General features: G+C 54.4%; 4 protein-coding genes across 4 annotated transcripts; all 4 read left to right on the top strand.

Annotated features, from left to right (window-relative positions):
• Window positions 1-990: 990 nt before the first annotated feature.
• On the top strand, window positions 991-3,378 carry COL26b_011782 (uncharacterized protein; the record flags this gene model as incomplete). The annotated part of the gene is made up of 3 exons (XM_053184442.1): window positions 991-1,925; window positions 1,979-2,925; window positions 2,978-3,378. 3 exons carry the CDS (start codon window positions 991-993, stop codon window positions 3,376-3,378), a joined length of 2,283 nt encoding a protein of 760 aa, XP_053031601.1.
• A 4,634-nt stretch (window positions 3,379-8,012) lies between these two features.
• COL26b_011781 (uncharacterized protein) lies at window positions 8,013-9,550 on the top strand (the record flags this gene model as incomplete). The annotated part of the gene is made up of 5 exons (XM_053184441.1): window positions 8,013-8,550; window positions 8,604-8,773; window positions 8,829-9,125; window positions 9,178-9,318; window positions 9,371-9,550. 5 exons carry the CDS (start codon window positions 8,013-8,015, stop codon window positions 9,548-9,550), a joined length of 1,326 nt encoding a protein of 441 aa, XP_053031600.1.
• Window positions 9,551-11,846: 2,296 nt separating this feature from the next.
• Window positions 11,847-13,504, top strand: COL26b_011780 (uncharacterized protein; the record flags this gene model as incomplete). Its single annotated transcript, XM_053184440.1, has 5 exons — window positions 11,847-11,858; window positions 12,065-12,460; window positions 12,506-12,967; window positions 13,018-13,174; window positions 13,227-13,504. The coding sequence occupies 5 exons, from the start codon at window positions 11,847-11,849 to the stop codon at window positions 13,502-13,504; spliced, it is 1,305 nt and encodes a 434-aa protein (XP_053031599.1).
• Window positions 13,505-14,608: 1,104 nt separating this feature from the next.
• On the top strand, window positions 14,609-16,002 carry COL26b_011779 (uncharacterized protein; the record flags this gene model as incomplete). The annotated part of the gene is made up of 2 exons (XM_053184439.1): window positions 14,609-15,071; window positions 15,134-16,002. 2 exons carry the CDS (start codon window positions 14,609-14,611, stop codon window positions 16,000-16,002), a joined length of 1,332 nt encoding a protein of 443 aa, XP_053031598.1.
• Between the last annotated feature and the right edge of the window lie 393 nt (window positions 16,003-16,395).

Here is a 16,395-nt window from a genome sequence, read left to right as displayed (position 1 = left end):
GAACCCCGTCCTTCAACCATATCATCATATCGATACACGCTGCGCACCCCGCAAATTATCTACCTTCCGAACCCAACTCTGCTCCGCCTACCTCCTCCATTTCCCCCACTTTCTTGTGCTGTGTGACCTTGGAGGCCCTCGACCTCTATACCTATCCGAGCGCACCGTACCCTCCTTTCCTACCTGCCCTTCCGAGGTAGCTTTTTCTCAGAATGCTCCCTCTCCAGTCGATAGAGGGACAGCCTCCTCACGCTGCTGGGGAGAATGGGGAAACCCGGCAGCAGAAACCCAAGACCTTGCCGTGCAAGTATTGCAGCAAGCGCTTCAGGTGAGTTAGCCCCTCAGTCCAAGACCCCCAACCTGACCTTGCCCTACCTTGGCCCTCGCTCCTCACTATGTGCCTCATTAGCTTACATTGCTTTTGCATTTTAGGCGTGTGGAGCATGTCCAAAGGCACGAAAGAACGCACACCAAAGAGAAGCCCTTTGCCTGTGGTTGGGCTCGCTGTGGGAAAACGTTCGGACGACGGTGAGTCTCTTCTCAACCTTACCCCCCTAGTCTTTCGTCATTTTGCCATACCATTCTACCCAAGTACCCTCACTCACCACGTCGACGCCATATGCTACCGTTTTCCACATGCACCACCTTACCCAACCTGCTTTATCCCAAGCCTCTCCCCCATCCTGACCCCCGAACTTGCTCCAACGATTTCCTGTTATTGATACTCGCCCACAACACGCCCAACATCCCTTCGACCCGACCAAGAAATATGCTTATATGGACATCAGTGATCTACTTGTCCGCCATGAGAAACTCGTCCACCTCAACGAGGGCAGCAAGGAAAATAACCGCCCTCGGAAGACCTCGTCTAGCACACACAACCCACCGTCCTCATCCGACAGCCATGTCGAACACGAGATGTTGGGCGTTCAACGCCAACCCCCTCAACCGCAGTATCACCAGGAGACGATAACGGCCGTGGCATCGACAATGGCCCCAGATCCTCGCATGCCGGGGCCGGCCCGTGCCGCCGCTTGCAACCTTGACTTGCTTTCTGATGCAGCTTTGGCCAGCGAAGTTAATCCTATGCAACAGCCCATGATGGCGGATATGGGACGGCCGCCCTCGGAGCATGCGAGGATCAAGTCTTATGATGAGCAAATGGGGTACGCTGATCGCCCTCGAGAGGACCCGAACGTGCTGGCCCCTGGGTTCGCTCCTCAGCCGCCTGTTGCACCTTACGACGACTATCACATCTTCCTCGACGACCTCGGAACTTCTTCCTACTTACCACCTCCATTTGAATCCGACCAGCAGATCGGCGGTCTTTGGCCGCGAGGTGATCTGCATCAGCGGGGGCCTTCTAAGCCTTCGTCGCAGTTTCCCTCGCGTTTCCCCTCGGTCCAGCCGGATGGCCGAGAGATCATGGAAGGCGGTCCGCGGAGCCACGAGGAGTCGATGAGAGCGCCGCTCAGGATCTCAGCTGCCGACCACACAATTATAAAGAACAGGCTTGAGGAGTTCTCATCCGTTATTCCTAATGACTTCGTCTTCCCGTCACGCCATACCCTTACGCGCTTCTTGGAGGGATACATCAGCGGCTTCCACGAGTACCTCCCATTCCTCCACATCCCGACATTGACGCCTGCGGAGATGGCACCTGAGCTTCTCCTAGCTATCCTTGCTGTAGGCGCGCAGTACCGCTTCGAGAGCCACAGGGGCCACGCGCTGTGGTACGCCGCCAAAGCCGTGGCTCTGGAGCAGATTCGACGAAGGCATAGTCATGAAGTGCACGCTCTGCTTCCGACCCCTGCAGCGTACAGCCCGCACTCGACGCGGCCATCCCCGAGCTCTGGCTTCAGGCATACCTTTGCCTCGGCGCAACAAGATCGGCCAATGACACAAGACACTCATCGTGAACCTTTGTAAGTGTAGCAGCGACGGCAGGTTATCACTAGGTACTGACTTGAGATCATAGTTCGCCGAATACCCCGCAAGCACGGCTTGAAACGATACAAGCAGTGCTTCTCCTCTTTGCTGTTGGGCTTTGGGGAGCAAAGGCGATTCTTCACGAAGCCCTCTCTCTTCAGAGCCAGCTCGCCATGCTAGTACGCGAAGAAGGTTTGGTTGCCGAATCCAGCCCTGCCGTGGCACCAGACTGGGAGACGTGGATTCGACTGGAGGGAGCGACTCGTACGAAGCTCATTGCCTACTGCTTCTTCAACCTTTGCAGTATAGCCTACAACATGCCGCCGCTCATCTTGACGTCAGAACTCAACCTGTTCCTCCCGTTCCCATCTCGGTTGTGGAGAGCGGAATCAGCATGGCAATGGCAAGAAGTTCGACAGGCGTACCCTTCTGTCGAGATTACCGTGCACGACGCCTTCGCTAGGCTATTTGGTCGATCACCGCAGGGTCTACCCCCACACATGTCATCCCTTGGCAACTACGTTCTTATCCACGCCCTGCTCCAGCACGTCTACCTGCTCAAGCAGACTTCACTCGCGCTTAGCTCACCCTTCGAGCCCCAGAGAGGGTTGAAGCCGGAGGACGTGGAGGAGGTTACTCAGGCCTTGCGAGTGTGGCAATCCAGCTTCGAACACCGGCACCAACTGCGTGCAGCTGAATCTGGACACATGGGCAGTAGCGAATCTTTCCAAGGAGGGCAGGTGGCTTTCAACTCCACAGCTCTGTTGCGGCTGGCGTATATGCGGCTGTACACAGAGATTCCCCCAGGCAGATGCCTCGAAACCCGGGACCATATGCTGGTGGCCTCGTCTCTGAGCAACATGCCGCTCTTGTTCCGGACTGGGCGGTTGCATAGAGCGGTATTCCAGGCGATCCATGCTCTGTCCATGCTTGTCAAGGCTGGTGTAAACTACGTTGCAAGGACGAAATCTCTGGAATGGAGCATACAGCACTCATGTAAGTTTTCTCTTTATCGATCGACGACGGGTGCTGATATGGCTACTTGCAGTGTGTAACTTTGAATGCGCCATTCTTTTGTCCAAGTGGCTACTCACCCTCGCATCGATCGGACCGAATGACCCCCCTGCGACAGCCGAAGAAAAGAACTTGCTGCAGTCGGTCAGGAGAATGCTGGACGAGACCGAGTTTGCCGTGCCAATTGATCCTTCCCTGGGTGGGCCTGCGGCTGGACAGCCCGCGAGCACCGAGATCTCTGCGAATGACAGCACGCGGCTGCGGCAATTGGCGGCTGCAGTCATCCGACTCTGGGCGGAAACTTTCAAGGGCTCACACATCTTCGAGATGGTCCGAGTGATGGGATCGAGCTTGGATGGATACGCCGATTTGGTCGAGAAGCCACGCGACAGGACACCTCTTGGGCGGATTGCGCATGATCCCAGTCTGGCGTGAAAGCTTGGGGTATTCGGCTAGGACCAGGAGGCGGAGCTATACGGCTTCGACGCTAGATGGACGAGGCCGTTGTGGAATGCGTCTCAAGAAGGGACATCGCTTGTCTGACCGTACGATGCCAAGACTGGACCTCTTTTAACCAGTTTGAACCGACCACCTGCGGCACAGCTTGTGCTTGTCGGGGTAAACCCTCCTCCAAGACGACGGAATTGTTACGGTGGCTGTACAAAAAACTGCGTTTGTGTGACAGACTTTCTGCCAGCAGCCAGAAAGGCTTTGAGGTTCGAAGGACTGGCGTAGGGCGAGGCGTGTCGTTAGACAGCCGCGTCTACGGCGTTGTCGGGATTTCGGGGCGTCGAACCGGCGGAGTACCAACAGGCAGTGTACACCGGCGAACAGATTTGGGGAAGAGGGGAAATCTAGCCGGACACTTGCTGGGGCCCGTGGAGTTTATTGCATTTTGCTTGCACAGTGATGGTGGCGCCTGCGGCGCATTGCTGGGTTTGTTTAATGCTTTGTTATGGTTTTTATTTTTCTTGTCGCGCGGCGATGTCCAGTTGTCCTTAGCTTCTGTTGAAGAGAGGGATGAATAATGAAATGATTGCAACCTCTGAAGCTGCCTTACCACGTGCCGCTCTTATGTCGTGTCGAATGTCTGTTCAAGAAACTGAATTGGCATCATTGGGTGTACGTTTCAGTGGATGTAGGTGCCGGGCCGAGGCGTTAGTCGAGGTCGAGTACAGATAACACACCCGGCTGTCACTGATAGCCAGAATCCCCTAATGTTTCTTCCCGCACGGGAGGAATTGAGTAAAGATGAGCAGTGTATCGAGACGATGATGCATTTATCTTCAACCGCTTTGCGAAGAAGCTTCTATCTAACATGTAGGCGCCGTTCCTTCTCGTCATTGTGCTTGTTCCCCGGTTATTCTAAGGGCTGGGGGATGATGTTTAGGGAAGCGTTTCGATTTGGCTTGACCATTGCGACGGCATCGGAACTTTGGCTGTTATCCAAAAGCTGTAAAACCAGGAGAACCGTCGGTTCTTGAGTCACAATGCCATCTATATGGATGATTGTTGGAGGGAGCGGTTCTAGAACATGACGAGGATCTTATATAAAAGGTGGGAGTCTTTTTGTTGACTTGGGGGTGGAGATGGGTCGACCATGTAGAGGTTGATCTGTAGGTCAGAGGCGTGGGGCCGGATGTATCTGTGCCTTGGGCGACGAATCTTTGATCAGGTGCGAGATGTAGAAGTTGGTTATAGGGATGGATTTGCTGAGTCGTTGGCGTTGCTCTTCATTGTCTTGCGCGTGTTGGGTGTAGAAGGATGAATGTGTTATGTTTTGGTGATGCTGGTGATCGTGGCTGGCGGTAGAGCGCGGATGCAGAGTCAATCTCGTAGATACTGCTTGATCAACGGGTGTAGAAACAGGCTCGAAAAGAGGAGGCACTTGTCGAGCAATCCAATTCGAGGAAGTTGTGACGGCTTTTATACGAGCATGGTGCAGAGTCGTCGGGCCCTGAGATGGATAAGTTCACTATCTAAGCGAAGCCCGGAGGAGGGTGTATATGGCGTATGCGGGTAAAAGGAAGCTAGCATGGTCTTGGCGATGCGGTAGGCTGGTGGTTATAAAAGTCCTCAGCTCACATTGGTGGTTCATCTTTTCGATAGGGCCGGGACGAATGAATTGGTTTGATCGATACTTCTGACGCAGGGCCTCTTCTGAGCTGGAACGGCAAGAAGAACGTCAAGGCAGGATTATTTAGCTGAAGGCCTGAGGGTTTCATGGGTTGCTTACTACAACAGCGGGTCTTTGCGACCGAATAAGATGGAATAAGATGGTATCGGACGCGGACGATGACGGGGGACACTGAAGGGGGGGGGGGGGGGGGCGCGTCTGTTGAGGTGTGGCGACCTGTGGCTGTAGTGCGAGAAGCAAGTATGGATAGACTTGGGAGGAATGTCGAGGAGACTTCCTTGCGATTAGCCCCTGGTCGAAGTGGACTTATTGTCGCGTCGGCATTATCTACGTGCTGTGATCGTGATCATTTATAGAAGGGGATCACGGTGTGGTGGTGGGCTGTAATTCTGGTTGTCTATAAAAGATGCTGCGTGTAGAATGGAAGCCTAATGCAGTTTCTCCCAGTACTCTAAAGTCGCCTTCGGTGCGTCCTGTTGTACTCTGATCTCGGGCTCTAGGACAAGATCTCTCGGTTGCCACTGAGGTATTGAGATGAGTAAGGTGAGGGAGACAGTAATCTACCCGTGACTTTTAATGATCTTGCGCCGCTTCTCGGAGTTGGTATCGAAGGCTTAGTAGGGTCGAATGAGCAGACGCCGGAAACTCAATGTGGCAGGCGTGTCTTTACCTCTCCCGCAAGACATGACTGGCGGAGAAGGGGACTCGTAAGCTGGAATTGCTTTGCTCCGTTCATGTGATGTGCGTACTTCTTTTCCGTACAAGAAGAATTGGTCGTGTGTCCTGAGGATCAATATGGTCTTCATCTTTTTGATCAGATGCAAGAGTTCAGCCACAATATAACCTGTGTCTTGCGAAGAATATAAATTGGTATTCTCTCGTGGTGAAAATAGCAATCAAACATGGCATTGACGTTTGTTGTTGGAGGCATTTGCAATGGCTTCACTATGCAAGGTTGATCTGGGTAAGAGAACCCGAGTGCAACGCGTAGCATATTATCTACTCCATGTCCTGATGCTTACTTGGTATGACCGAATAAACGGAACAGGACGCTGGTGATGGATAGTCATGAGGAGGGTCGAAGGCAATCTGAGAGGCAGTGTAGCGAGGGGTCCTGATGGCGGAGCGATCTTGATGTACTTCATGTATAGCACGGCAAAGCTGAGCAAACGCAAACTAACCTCACCAGATTTAATCCATCGTCATCAGGAGCGGAACAAGATCTCAATTTAAGGCTCCCCTTTTCAACGTTGAAGGTTATAGTTCGCCGTGGGTTTGCGTGTAACACATGTCGAGGGCGGGATACTTGCCGCCCACATATTAAGTGGACACTGTCATAGTTATCTTTGGACACAGACAGCGGGAGATAGAATACTGTTATTGAATCGCATTGTCTTGATTCGTTACACTCCTTGTATCCCGTTCGCTTGACATATACCTAGGAAGGTAGCTCTCTATCGGAACACTCATCCACTCGCTTTGCGAGCTTCCCATGTGCTTCCCCTTTATATATGATTGCTCCAGGATTTCGTGACGTTTTCAATGGAGACTGAACATGTGCCAACGAGGTATCAGCATTCCGAAAAGCTCGTACGAAAAGCAGGATTCCTTGCTAGGGATACAGTCACTCGATGAACAAACTCTAGTTCACATGAGACTTGCCCACGCGCCCCTTTCCAGAGTTGTTGTCGAATGTATATTAGAGTTGAATAAGACGCAGTATTATGACGTAGTGAGCTCAGCTTCGGTTCTGTCGCAGGCTCATACTGATGGACATACGTGAGTCGCGACTTCAACAAGCTGCAAAACCTGTGCAAACCCAGGATGAACAGCATCACCACCAGTAGCAATAGCATTGGGAATCAGGATTTAGAAACACGAATGGCCGACAACCTTTTAATGAGGCAGTTTAACCTTCGATCGCATTGTAATCAAGAGCTTTGAAGGGAGTATAAATGCAGGGTTTCTTGTAATGAAAATACAGGCGAAACGCGCCAATACTGCAATTGCAGTAATTCGAATGGCTTCACTTCGCGGAGTGAATCTGAATGAGAGGGCTCGAGTGTGCTGCGCAAGAAGCTACACTATTGTGCCACCGAGACTCTGCGGGGGCATCGAGAATACACGTGGGACGGTGGTGATGGACTGTCATCAGGGCGAGCGGTGGGAATCCGGGAGATAGTTTGCCAAAGGGACGGTACAGCAGAACCATCCCGTCAAGCTCGACTGCTAATAGAGCGCTATAGAGCTTATATTTCAGGAGTCCCCGAAGCCTACCATTGCCCGCCGTCGATCAAAGCCAAGCCCTGGATTTTCATTGCATCACTTGGTGAAGTTGAAGACGCGCATGCCCAGGTTGCAATGCCTGCCACCCACACATTGATTCAAGGATTTTTGGTCTTTGAGATGTACATAATAAAAGTCATTAAGCCAATTAAGCCTTCACTTGTGGGAGTCGAGTTCAGGGTCCAGCGACTCGTCCTTCGGCCTGACATGCGAGCCCGATGGCGGATCGGGCGGGCTGCAGAGGAGCCCGGGGCGATGCGCGGATGGGCTAAGAGACAACCGAAGGGTCTGATTCGCTGTGGGACAAAGTTCAAGTACCGATCTTCCGCCACGAATGTTCGAAGGTGTTCCGTTAATAAACCTGTGTCAATGAGAGTCATGTCAAGAGCGAGTATGGGATGGCTTCTCAGGAGACGAGGACAGCGGCAGCGAAAGGGCACGTGCGCGGCCATGTGACCTCGCGTCAATCTCGTCGCGTCCTCTCCGCGCCCCTACGTCGCCTGAAACTATGACGACACCAATTTCCAGCCCAGCCGCGCAGTCCAACGCAGCCACGACCAATCGTGCGATAAAATCGACCCTTAGTCTTTGAGCCTGCAGAAATCCGACTCATCCGGGCCCCCAATTCCAATTGCCAACAGACAAAATGCCCGCCCGCAAACGTGCCGCGTCTCCCGTGGCGGATGAGCCCCGCCGACGGTCCGGCCGGATCTCAAGCACGCCCAAGAAGAGCAAGTACTTTGAAGACGACGACGACAGTGAGGCCGACTTCAATGGCGATGATGGGTTTGATGAGAATGTTGAGGATGAGAGTGATGTTGATGAACCAGAAGAGGAAGAAGAGAAGCCGAAGCGCGGACGGGGACGGCCAAAGGGTGCTGTTGCGAAGCCTAAGCCCAAGGCTAAAGCTCAGACCAAGGCTGTGCCGGTGAAGAAGAGAGCGAAGAAGCAAAAAGTTGAAGAGACTGAGGACGACTACCAGGATGAGCAGGTGGAAGAGGATGACGAGGAAGAAGAAGAGGTCGAGGAGGATGATGATGAGAGGAAGCCGAGGGTGACGATTATCCCATTGGAGAAGATGAGGGGTCTCGATGGGGTTGAGTACTCTGATGAGACATTGCACAAGAACACATTGCTGTTTTTGAAGGATTTGAAAGCGAACAATGTGAGATCGTGGCTCAAGAGTAAGCTATCGACACTCAAATGTACGGAAGGGCTTTGCTGACAGCTGTGATAGGCCATGACGGCGAGTACAGACGTGCATTGAAGGATTGGCAGTCTTTCGTCGAGACGATCACGGAGAAGATTACCGAAGTGGACTTCACGATCCCTGAGCTTCCTGTCAAGGATCTCATCTTTCGCATTCATCGGGACATTCGGTTCAGCAAGAACCCGACGCCCTACAAGGTATGCCACATGCATTGCCCCCTATCAGGAATCTGACTAAGAATTGCTGTTGTAGCCGCACTTCTCTGCTGCTTGGTCAAGAACTGGCAAGAAGGGTCCGTACGCGTGCTACTATATCCACCTCGAGCCAGGCTCATGCTTTGTTGGCGGCGGGCTGTGGTGCCCCGAGGCGCAGCACCTGCAGGCGTTGAGAGCCAGCATCGACGAGCGGCCGCGACGGTGGAGGAGGGTTTTGAATGACGAGCGATTCAAGAGGACCTTCTTGCCAAAGGTGAAGAAGGCTGGCGAGGAGGCCGCGATATTGGCATTCGCGGATGTCAACAAAGGGAATGCGCTGAAGAAGAGGCCCATGGTGAGTGCAGATTGAGACGCGGCGATATGTGATGATGCTGACTTACATACAGAACTACTCTGCCGATCACCGCGATATCGAGCTGCTGAAGCTGCGCAACTTTACCATCAGCAAGAAGGTTGACGACCAGATTTTCAGTCAGGAGGATGCCCAGGAGAAGGTTTGCGAGGTCATTGCTGCTATGGAACCATTCGTGAGTCTATTTGTTGTGATTTCATGACTGAATGTGACTAACGGCGAGGCAGATCACCTTCCTGAACAGCATCGTCATGCCGGATCCCAACGCCGATGATGATGAGAGCGACAGTGATGAGGAAGGCAATGAGGATGAGAATGGGGATGGGCAGGTTGACGATCCGCCCGAGGAGAGTGGTGATGACGAGGAAGAGGAAGAAGGCAAGGATTGGAGTAAGCACAAGTTCTAAGCTTTGTGAGCTGCGATCTTGAATCGGGATTTCGGGTTTCTCTGTCGATATTTGGTTCTAGGATTGTGGATATCAGTATATTGGGACTAGAATAGCCAGCTGTTTTGACATGCGTGGTTGAGAGCGATTCCTTTGGCCGTGAGAATGGGTATGAAGGTTGGATATTGTAGGGTATGCTGCTTGGGTTATGGGCGACGCCAGCGAGTCCCGTCACCAAGTTCTTTATTTATTGAGCCTATGCACTCACTGGCTAAACTTTGCGTTCCTCAAATGGCGTTGGTGGACTGTTGGTATCCCATCTCCTATACCATGCATCTTCCTTAAACTAACGTGGACAGGCTAGCTCAGTTGTCTCTGTAGTGGTCTCGCCTGATGATCAACAGCTACAACGTGCCCGATGAGGCATAGAATGAATCCTCAGAAGAATATATTGAAGCCAGAGAAAACGACGGCTAACGAGACAATGGGACCAAGACTGGACGCTTTGGCTCCTCACTATGGTGCAACACCCCTAGGTTATCAAGCTGTTCTCACTCACAGTAGGTGTCGTACAGTACTCAACAGCCGGTCGAGCCTGCCCTATTGGTTTGTTGGGAAGAAAACATAGACTGGCCTTTGCCCCTTTTATAGGCCAGCGTCTATCGGGCTTGTAGCAATGCACATAGACTCTGGCAGATCAGAGCCTGTATCATATATTAGGAAACATCGACGATGCGAGCTTACTCAAGAGACCAATGTTAAGCATTGGAAAAAGGGCCGCAATGTTAAAATTCTCACTGTAGAAAGCAGTATTTGATGAGGGGAGAGTATATTCAGCTCAGTGCGCCCATTGGATTGAGTGTTGGGTCAAGAGACAAGCCCCTTGCTGAGACGTCGTTCAGATACAGGTAAGAGGTTGTTAGTCAACAGCATTTGAAGACTACTACCGTAGTTTCCAATGCGGCATTGAGTATTACAGCGCCTCGGGCCTTGTGTGAGAATCAAAGCAAAATGCGAAGCTCCCTGTTGATCTTTTGAAAGCAGGGAGTCCGCTGAAAGGCTTTCCTAGCCATGCGGTTCCTGTTGCTACAGGTGCGACGAGTCTTGATTTCGGCAAATGATGTCGCAATTTGTGAATTCAATAGCGAATACTTCTGGAGAGATGAGCGAAGAAAGAGCCCACGTGTATGTTGAAAGTGATGATCACATATATGGGAGAGTTTGGGGCGGCAAGAAAGCTCTTTGGGGTCAATCGTGATGATGAGGAGTAAAATGTCGTTGGTACCATCTTGGAAAGGAGACGGACGAGGTTCATAAATGTAATGCAAATTATGCTCGTGCATGCCCTTAGTCATCATCTCCAGGGACAGCCAAACTGGCCAATGAAAATGAATGCTGGAGTCATCACTGGCGGAAAACGGGAAAGCCGGTGGAATGGGCCGTGCATCAAGCGCTTGTTGTGCGAGCTTGTTTCTGTTTCGTCAGATGTCGACAGCTTGGAGCTCTTTGGATTTTGGGAGCAAACAGTCTTGACTCGGGTTCTCTCATCAGCCCTGTGCCGTTCAGGGTCCGAAACTTTGATAGGCGAACTTGTGGTACGTACTCAATGATCAGAGCTGAGAGTTTTCAGACTTTTTTGTTTGTTTGTGAGGTTGATTGCTCTGTCGCAAAATATCGTCTACTCACAGATCCTGCTTGGACGGGTCTTTGGTGGTTTGAAGTGCCCCGTCTTGTGCAACGAAACAGCGGATAAGACCCATCGCGGCTTGTGATTCACCTTGGACGCACTACGTCAGCGGGGGCCAGCTCACACCTCACACAGAGCTCACGCGCCCTCGCAGCCCTGCAAGTGCAACAGCGACGACCCCGCGGAACCAAGCTGAGCTGCACCGCTGGCTGGACACTGGATGTGCTGCCCTCCTGCCTGCCCCACCACCGCCTGCCTCGTCCGTCCCTCACCACCACCACTGCTCCCGTCGCTCACCTTTCATGCACATCGCTTCCCCCGAAATGCCCGCTCCGGAACCCCGATCCTTCAACGTCTATCTCTAGTCCGCCCTTTTCTGACCTCATATCTCCTGTATCTGTATCTGCCGGCGACGATCTCGTCCGCGCCGCTCCGTATCCTTTTACCCCTCCGACGACCGCTCGCGTTGGAGCTGCCCGTTTCCTAGCGGCAGCCTCCAAACCCCTCACCACCTCAGGTCCGGCGCCGACTCATTTGGGCCGCGCCACCACGACCCAGAGATATCTGCGCGGTATTCTTCAATCCGCTCACACAGCTTTGCGCATATAGAGCAAGAGACAACTTAGTATCATGTTCTCTCAGGTACGAGGCCCTGCAGTTCCACTCTCGGTCACCTCGGCGCGCGCTACGGCAGGGAAGAGAGTCCGACGCGGCCGGACGAATCACCGTTGGGCACCACCCCGGAGCTTACCTGATGCCACTTCACAAAAGCTCACCCAGACTCCCTTCCCGCCATGAGACCGCTCTCATAACTACAGCCTACAAGTGAGCACTGACATCCTCTGCAGAAGAAGCCGTACTCGGCTGTCACCGTAAACATCGAGACGCTCACCAGTGAGACGTACGAGGAAGATGACCTGAGCGGCATCCCCGACCTCGTCGAGGTCATCAAGCTGCAGGCTTCCGGTCCCGCCGAAGCTGCCCGCGCCATTCGCAAGAAGCTCAAGTACGGCAACGTTCATCGCCAACTTAGAGCTCTCACCATCCTTGACGGTCTTATCCAAAACGCCGGCCCGCGCTTCCAAAGAGCCTTCGCTGACGAGACTCTCTTGGAACGTCTGAGAGTTTGCGGAACGTCTGACCTATCCGACCCTGACGTTAAGAGAAAGTGTACGGAGTTGTTCCGCAGCTGGTCTCAGTACAAGAGCACCCCGGGCCTGGAGCGCATCGCCAAGCTTCATCAGGTAAAACTCCTCATGCGAAGGAAAGGTTACCGCTAACAAAATCAGGAACTCCCCAAACGCAAGGTCGCTGCCACTCAGGAGAGGTCTAAGGCTGTTCGCGAGACGGAGAACCCGTTCGGCGAGGAGGAAGAGGACAAGCCCCCCTCCCCTACTCACCGTACTGGCGAGTCTTCGCGATCTCATCAAACACCTTACGGCGGTGCATCTGGCACCGTCTCTTCTTTCAGCCACACCAAGTCCCCATCCAGCTCGGGAGGCGGCTTCTTCGGTGGTTCCAAGGATAAGAAGAAGAAGGACAAGGATAAGAAGGGCAAGCGGAAGCCATTCAACCTCGAGCTTGAGAAGGAGGCGATGAAGAGCGCCATCGCTGAAAGTTCCATCGCAACCACCAACCTCAACAACACCCTTCAGAGCATCAACAGAGAGAGGGAGCGAATCTCCGAGAACCCCCAGGCCGTCGCAGGGTTCGAAGGCTGCAAGCAACTGAGGCGAAAGATCCTGCGCTACGTGAGTATTGCTCTGCCGGTGACCGCGGCATTATAACTAACGGCCCCTAGATTCACCATGTCGAGTCTGAGGAATGGCTTGGCAGTCTGCTAAGAGCCAATGACGAGCTCGTCACGGCCCTCATGACTTTTGAGCAACTCGATAGATCCATCGACGCCGACAGTGACTCGGACGACGACCTGGCCGAGCAAGCTCACATCTATCGAAGTACGATAATCTCAGCCACACGAAGCCTGGGCCGCCTGCTGACATTAAATAGTGGTGACCGAAAAGGCCAAGAACTCCATGTCCCCACCTCCTCCGGACGTCTCTGGCCTGAGCATCGGCCACACGCCATCCCCTCGTCCCCCCGCCCCGCCACGCCCGGCCCCGATGTCGAGGCCCTCGCCTCCAGTCCCCGCCGCTCCTCCCAAGCCCCCGAGACCTCCCGTCCAGCCTGTCCAGCCGGACTCTGACGAAGAGGACGACGACGACCCATTCGCTGACAAGAACGCGCTCGAGACGCCCGCTCACGAGCGAGGAGAGCCAAGATGGTGATATCTGACCATCACACCTGCCACCTTCCTTTCTCTCTTTTGCTCGCCATTTCTGTCAGGGTTTGTGACCCCGCTACGTGGGGTAAGTGGTTGACAGAGTGTGGTACGGCTGTGTCTTGCCAGCCACAAGTCAGGACACACGAAGCAGATATCCAGCAGAGCGCGCGTCTATATTTTAATGATGAACGAGTCGAGCAATCCACATGACATTCCTCTTTCATCCTCGCTGTGCCCCGTAGAAGCCTATCTAACACTGCAGAAGAGAGAAGGTCGCATCCCCGAACTTCCGAAATCGGTCACCGACTCTGCAAATACCGCCCGTGGATCCCGGCCTCGGCCGCAAGACCCCTTTTGGGATCAGCGCCCGGCCTCCCAGGGTCCCCGCCGAACACCATTCCGGGCTCTCCCACCCGATGACCCCCGCCGGAGATGCTACGATCCCGCCCATAACCCTCGGCGGCATGTGTCAATATAATACATTTCCCAGATCCTCCCACGTGCCGGGGGCAAGCGTCCCTCCAATGGCAGCTTCCCACGCGGGGCACGAGTGCTCTGTGCGCCCATCATCTTACCCGCTTCACCTGCTCGGCCGAGAGCAGCGCATCCTTTTCGTCGATAGAAGACATGCCCATAAAGTTGAACCCCGCGGTTCGATGCGACATTAAATCAAGGTCTGTGAGGTTGCACCCAGGGCGCGATTTATTGATAACTTTCGATAACCTTGAGTTGCTCTTGGGGTCCCTTTCCGTGACTCGTGCACCACGTTGAACGCTGCGGGGCCGCTGAAGACGCGCGCGCAAGGGGGTGGCATCGGATATCGGACGTGATATCGAAATAAGATGAGGGTATTCGGCGCTGACCCGTGAGAGTCCCCGTGAGGGCATCGTGGTTACATGGACGCATGCAATACCGGTGGGTAAACGTTGTGGTAGACCTGCATGCTCACCTACCGCCAAGATGGCACCAACACATCCGTCTCTTGTGCCTCCATCTCGCCCGTCTATATGATCCCTCTCATCCGCTTCCCCAAGCCTACCTCACGGGTCTAGGTTCGCCAGCCATCGTCTCTCCTTAGGTCCTCATCCCCCCAACGCAGTCGCCAAAGATGCTCGCCCTCCTCACCCTTGCCCTGGCCGCCGCGGCTCACGCCGCCAACACCACCACGACCCTCGTCCCTGTCCTCCGCGAGGGTTGCAACAAGGCCGACCCGGCCAACCTGGTGCCCGCCAGCAACATCACTCTCGAGTATGGCGCCAAGAGCGAGAAGCTCGTTTCCGTTTCCCTGGCCATGAAGTACCCCTCCGTGGTCCTTGAGGAGGTCGCCGCCGTCGCTGCTGTCGACTGCGCCGCGGAGAGCATCACCGTCACCTTCAACGAGACTGCCGCCTTCGAGCAGACCTCGAGCGACTGGCAGGCCTTGGATGACTTCGTCATGGTCACCAACCACGCCGGAAACTGCGACGTCGAGAACGAGCGCGGTTTCTTCGTCGTGGACACCGTCACCTTCGACGCTGCCACCCTGAAGGTCGTCACCAACGCTCACAAGAGTGACGTTGCCAACACTGCCCGTAAGTCGTCCCCCATCTCATCGCTTCACATTGAAGCAGTAACAACTAACACCTCCTCTCAGTCTCCACGCAAATCATCTTCTCCAACGTCCCCGTCACCAACCCCGCTAAGCGTGACATCTCCTGGGACGACGAGGGCGTCCACATCACAAACACCCTCGCCCTCCCCGCCGCCACGACCCTCTTCACCGCGGACCCCTACGTCGCCATCACCGCCGACGAGGCCTCCCTCTCCTCCGCCATGACCTTCTCCGGCGTCCTCAAGTACTCCATCATCCCCCTCAAGGTCGACGAGCTCGCCCTCGACATCGACACCGTCTTCGACGCCCGCCTCGGCCTCACCGTCGCCGCCACCGCCCCCTACGCCGGCAACTTCACCTACGACCCGGAGGACCTCGCCTACAACTTTGTCGACATCCCGGGCATCATCAAGCTCGGCCCCGCCCTCGGCTTCGCCATCGGCGTCGAGCTCGAGGCCGACGCCAAGGCCACCGTCACCACCGACCTCGGCCTCTCCTTCCCCGACGCCAAGCTCCACCTCGACCTCGTCAACTCGTCCGCCACCGCCGCCACCGGCTGGGACCCCGTCTGGACCGCGCAGGCCAACATCTCCGAGAAGGCCGCCGTCGGCGTCAACCCCTACGTCGAGCTCGGCGTCCAGCTCGCCTTCACCATCCTCGGCGGCGCCATCGACCTCAGCACCGGCGTCACCTCCCACTCCAAGCTCGTCAACGACTTCACCCTCTCCGCGAGCCAAGGCGCCGGTACTGAGGGTACTGGTATTGGTTCTGACAACACCGCCTGCGCCGAGGGCTTCGCCGTCAAGAGCGACTTCTTCTTTAGCGTCGTCGGCTTCGCCACCCAGTGGTGGTCGCAGGAGCTCTACAGCGTTGAGGTCCCTGTGGCTGATGAGTGTTACACCTGGTTGTAAATAGGGTTCGGTGTGAGTTGAGATGACTAAATGAGAGTGATGTGGAAGGCGTTGAAGAAGCCTGCCACACGTACATTTTGTATATGATTGATGCTTTCTATTCATAATGTCTCAACTGAACAAATGAAACCAAGAATGTCCTATCCTTTGATAATCACGCGCTAGGCTACCGCGTTCCAATGTAATGTTCAACTCGTTGCTATATAAGACTCACATTCGATCGTGTTTCCTCAGGTCTGGCCATCAACTCCGCCAGCTTTGCCGATCTTTCAGACGGCTCCAGCGGCGTCCTGAGTAACACAAATCCAACGCGTTCGTAGTAAGCATCTTGAGGCCGAACTACGAGGCCAGCCATCTCGACTTCGGTCTGGTGATCCAGGACAGATAGCAGCA

Source organism: Colletotrichum chrysophilum (genome assembly GCF_026319265.1).
Source record: "Colletotrichum chrysophilum strain AFK26 chromosome Unknown scaffold_151, whole genome shotgun sequence".
Classification (NCBI taxonomy): Eukaryota; Fungi; Ascomycota; class Sordariomycetes; order Glomerellales; family Glomerellaceae; genus Colletotrichum; species Colletotrichum chrysophilum.
The sequence above is the reverse complement of the archived record's forward strand: the minus strand, read 5'-3'. Positions and strand labels throughout refer to the sequence as shown.